Source organism: Epithele typhae (assembly GCF_022376455.1).
Source record: "Epithele typhae strain CBS 203.58 chromosome Unknown BXZ73scaffold_474, whole genome shotgun sequence".
Taxonomy (NCBI): Eukaryota; Fungi; Basidiomycota; class Agaricomycetes; order Polyporales; family Epitheliaceae; genus Epithele; species Epithele typhae.
In genome coordinates this window covers 1-4,760 of record NW_025954665.1, presented here as the reverse complement: position 1 = coordinate 4,760, position 4,760 = coordinate 1, and the positions used below count along the sequence as shown (strand labels likewise).

The 4,760-nt window shown below is 56.6% G+C and overlaps 2 protein-coding genes across 2 annotated transcripts; both read right to left on the bottom strand.

The window, feature by feature from the left end:
• Positions 1-1,037: 1,037 nt before the first annotated feature.
• On the bottom strand, positions 1,038-2,095 carry BXZ73DRAFT_61875 (uncharacterized protein; the record flags this gene model as incomplete). Its single annotated transcript, XM_048021727.1, has 4 exons — positions 1,038-1,216; positions 1,280-1,376; positions 1,460-1,651; positions 1,721-2,095. The coding sequence occupies 4 exons, from the start codon at positions 2,093-2,095 to the stop codon at positions 1,038-1,040; spliced, it is 843 nt and encodes a 280-aa protein (XP_047870558.1).
• Positions 2,096-3,542: 1,447 nt separating this feature from the next.
• Positions 3,543-4,739, bottom strand: BXZ73DRAFT_111112 (mitochondrial carrier; the record flags this gene model as incomplete). The annotated part of the gene is made up of 5 exons (XM_048017378.1): positions 3,543-4,150; positions 4,200-4,263; positions 4,318-4,463; positions 4,520-4,598; positions 4,653-4,739. 5 exons carry the CDS (start codon positions 4,737-4,739, stop codon positions 3,543-3,545), a joined length of 984 nt encoding a protein of 327 aa, XP_047870557.1.
• Between the last annotated feature and the right edge of the window lie 21 nt (positions 4,740-4,760).

Here is a 4,760-nt window from a genome sequence, read left to right as displayed (position 1 = left end):
ACGAAAGACAGGTCGATGAGCTCTGGCCCCTTCATGTCCACACAAATGACGCTCATCGAGAACGGGAGGGATTCGAAACCCTGCGCCGGGCTTGCGCTGAGCCGCTGCGTGGCGTCCATGTACCGCCGCACCACGGGCTCGGAAATTCCATCGATGACCTCCGGCGGGAGCTTGAACGCGGTCAGATCCGAGCCCCCGACTCGGGCTCGAGCGCGCGGACGACGCTGTAGGTTGCGATGCGCTCGTGGATTATCGTGCCCTGGGCGAAGAGGGTCAGCATAGACTACTAGAGTCGGTGAAAGAAGGACGCACAACACTGTGCACACAAACACTGTCCTCTACAGCTCGTCTCATGCCTTAGTGCGCACGCAGAGGTGCGTACAACTGGCGAGTTTCCTCCCAAATGGGGTACTGTTCCGAGACTTGAGCATGCTCTGGATTACTTGCACCTGGACACATTGGTGAGTGGCAAAGGCCTCGAAACACACGAGAACGACATACCATGAACGCAAAATGGACATCCCTCGCACCTCGCCGAGCTCCCGAGCTCCCATAATGCAACGGAAGAGACTTGATGAAGGGGGAGGAGGGCATTCTGCATGGCGACCGGCATGACATACCAGCGGACGATCCCGAGCCGCGAGCGTGGGCTAGCCAGGTTCCATAGCCTGGGACCTTCTGTGTTTGATTGAGTGTGTTCTCGGAGGTGATGCCAAGGGCGGTATAAAGGAGGATGGTGAGAGAGATATCTGGAGAAGTGGACAGAGAGGACGGGGAGTCAAACAAGCTAGATGGTGCACCGTTGCACGGAGGTCGGACGCAAAGTGCGCGCGCTGCGAGACGCCCACAGAGTTTGAGCTTCGAGCGTCAATGCGGACAAAACGAATCGGGTTTATGGTGCAGTCATGTATATATATACTGGCTGGATGTTTGCATAGAACGTATCGAGGACTGTGCTACTGGTCCAATCTCTAGGAGCAACGGATCCGCCGAAAAAGGGGAATACATGACTCGGAGCTATAGTACTAGTGACCCTACTAACTCAGGACCGAATCCTGGCACTGTCGAATGTCATGCAAAGGGTCTTTCCTCCCTCCCACAGGCTCACGCACTGTTGACCAGTACACGATGCTCATGGATACAGGAAGGATCAGCAAAGGGAAAGACAGGGCGACTACCAGCATGTCTTGAGAGGTCCACGCCGATATGAGGATGCCTGCGCAATCATTTGCTCAGCACCATGGCTCGTCCGAGGATCCCGAGACTTGAGGGCACTTACCTGCGACACAAAGCGCCGCCCCAATACCCACCGCGAAGGACGGGTAGGCGAACAGGACAAGCGTACACCACACCCGCGCCCGCGTGGACATGATCACCTGCTCCGCCCGGAGTCAAGCGTGATGTTACACATACCATCGCGCACTGAGTGTAAAGAATGTACGTGAAAAAGAGGACGTACCGTGCGGAACCAGACACAGTTGTACGTTGAGAGTGCGTAGATGTTCGTCGAGGATAGGATCATCCCGCCGAGTGTCATCCCGAACGATGCCCACAAGAGCAGGTATGGGCCACGCTGGGTGTAGTCCAAGAGGTCCGCGCGCGGAGGCTCTGTTGTGATGAGCGCTGCTGTCGAAGAGAGAAGGAGGCCCGCCTGCATCCGTCCATCAGACAGCGGACTAAGTAGATACTAGTGCGAAAACGGAGGGAAGTGGGCACGCACCACGACGGATGTTATAGTGAGCCGGCTGATTATTTGCTCGTTGTCGCGGGCGAGAACTTCGTCGCCGCTGCATGTGGCCGTCCACCAGTGCATCAGTGTGGTGTGTCCGTATGCGAGCATGCAGAGGACTGTGAATGCGGAAGTGCAGAAGGAAGGCTCTCCAGAGTTGAGGGTGGCTGTCCAGTGAGCGGGGATCGGAATATGGCGGAAGGTGTTGTCGGAGCTTTTGGGAGCTGGCAGAGACGACGAGGCGAGAGCGGTATGTGTGCTTGCCAAGCCACAGGTAGAGTGGCTTGGTTGAGGATCTGGAGTCGAAAACGGCCGAAATTCCGCCGAAAGCGGAATGGGAGAGGCAGTAGTGGGGATGGGGAACATAGGTCGACGATGGTTCATGGCAGAAGAGCGACGTCAGTGTCAATAGAACAGTTCAGGTTTTTGAGTCGATGATACCGGGGGTGCAGGGCTCACAAGGTAATAGCGAGGAGAACACGAGGTGGACACAAACCACAGGAACCAATCGTCGAGGACTTGATCTGCAGTCTCATCATTGCGAATGAGACTGCGGAAGCATATTGATCGGAAAGAGAGTCGGCTTGCTCCACATGCGCGCCATGACGTGGGCATATCCGAGCAGCTGTCAATGTACATCGTTCGTACGTTCGAGCGCGTGAGCTGCAAATCCCCGACGACCCTTGTGCCTCTGTGCCGTGTCGTAATATCGCGGGATTGATATTTGTCTTCATCAGCCTGACACTCTTAATCCATGTCCAATATCCGCTATCTTTCATTTCGGTTAGTTTCGATAACGCTGCAAGAACGAGCTTCACGCACGGCGGAGCTTCCGAAAACGCGGACTCATGATCATCTTGCGGTTTGGGCGAGGCCCTGCCGGACCCCACCGTGATAGGCACGACGAGCTTCAGCAACCCAATATCAGGGAACGACACGGGCCTTCAGAAGGAGTTCGTACTGCAGAACATGTACCACGTGAGTTAGCGCGTCTTTGTCTGCTTAATGGAAGTAGCGGGTCGAACCTGTCAGAATGCGCAGCGCATGGCTCGAGGATCAAAATCGTGCCGCCGAAGATCCAAGCGACCATGTTATCGAGTCTGGTGATGCGCAAGGCTTGTCAACAAACTCAACGGCAATGGTTATTACTCGATCCGACGCACCTCCGACGCCTACAGTGGTACTTTTTTTCTCAAACCGGTGTCGGACATCATTCCATCCGCGCAGACTATGTTACAATTATCTGAGCGCAGTGGTGGCTGGGCCCCGAGCTATAAATGAGAGCGCGCAAGCGCGGAAAGTCTGTGATTGTTCGCTGGCACCGCTGGAGGAACCTCCTGGCACTGGCTAGCGGAAGCAACTTATGGCGCACATATATCCAGCTTCCTCGGGGAATGTGCTTCGGCATGGGGTCCGACCGGCGACGCTGCGAACATGGTCAGAGTTCGCATCATGTGGGTCCAGAACGCAAGGACGTACTACGACCAAGGTCCAACTCACGCCGTCCCATAATCCAATGGCAGGGCCTTGGCCGTTACTGCTATATTATGATCACGCGGCGCCCTAGAGTCGGCAAAGAAACTTGTATGACCCAGAAGATTGATGCATCGGACGTCGTAGCTGGTGGTTCGGGAAAAGCAGAGACACTGGCGCTTCGCTGGCTCGCGCGACTTTAGGAAGCACCCGACGAGTAATCTTTCACGTGAAAAGTGCGTGCTTCGGATGTGGCTACTTATAGGTTATAAGTACAGTGCAGACCAGGAGGGGATATAATGTACCAGCCTGTAACCATCACCGTCCGCCCCACCGCCGTCTACAAGTCTAGTACCCGCCGTGCCCACTGCCAGACCGTGAAGCTCACCGCCGTCATCGGCACGACCTTCAGATACCCGATCGTCAGTCCTACATAGAACCCTCGCGGACCCCGCGCCGTCCAGATCTTGTGCGCCGTCTCGCCCCAGCGAAGCCAGCGGTCGGGCGAGGTGAGCCCGCCGACTTGCATGCGCCGCCGGACGACTTCGAACGGGTAGGAGACCGTCTGGGAGACTGCACCTGCCACGGCACCAATCGTCAGGTCGGCTGCAGGTGTCGACTTCGTGCGTTTGCCGTCCGGGGAGACGGGGAGGAAGTGGGAGCGGAGAAAGCCCCAGGTGAGGAAGGATGTGCCGGCGTACGGGATCATGCCGGTGATGGTGGCCGTGAAGCCGCGGTAGAACTTGAGGATGGGGAAGCGCATGAAAAGATTGGTACGGTCTGATATGGTACCTGGGACTAATGAGGGGCCTTCGCGGTATATCTGACGCATGGCGGAGACGAAGGATGGGGGCTTGACGGGGCCCGAGGACGAGGAGCTTCGCGTTGCGTACGCCATCCGGACACGGACGAGCTCAAGGGGGTAGGTGAAAAAAACGGACGTCATACCTGCTCTGTGTGAACCGCTAGTGGCAACATGGGCACGAAAGGGACGCACCGGAAATAGCCCCAGCCGTGAAGCGCCTCACATTAGTTTGACTCTCGCGAGTCGGCATGAACAGCTGAGAACTAGTGTGAGCACAGAGGCGAGAGTATTGTATGGGGAAGCGACGCACTGGTTCTAGCTGGTCATAGGCCATGAATCTAATGGCCGCGTACGGGAAGATGCGGAGAAGGGTGGCCGAGTGGCCCTGGAGGAGTCCGCGAACGCCATTCTCTGTGTATATCTGGGATACAGCTTTATACGCGCCGCTCCAAGAACCTAGAAATAACGCTTGAGGGGAGGTCGCGTGCAGCAGAAAAGACATGGATACCCACCAGTGTACTTGCTGAAGTCGGGGTTGGAAGACTGGAAGAGGATTTTGACTCTGTCCAGCGGGGCGACGGCGGTTTTTGCCTGAAGGGGCGCCGTTCAAAACAGAGACTAGAGCGAAGGACATACGGGACGTACGACACAGCCAGCGATCCCGCCTGCAACACCTGAGCGGACGATGTAACTGAGGCTCTGCCTATCCTGCTTGGAACCATCGGAGGGCATTCGAGAGGCGACAGTCGGGCT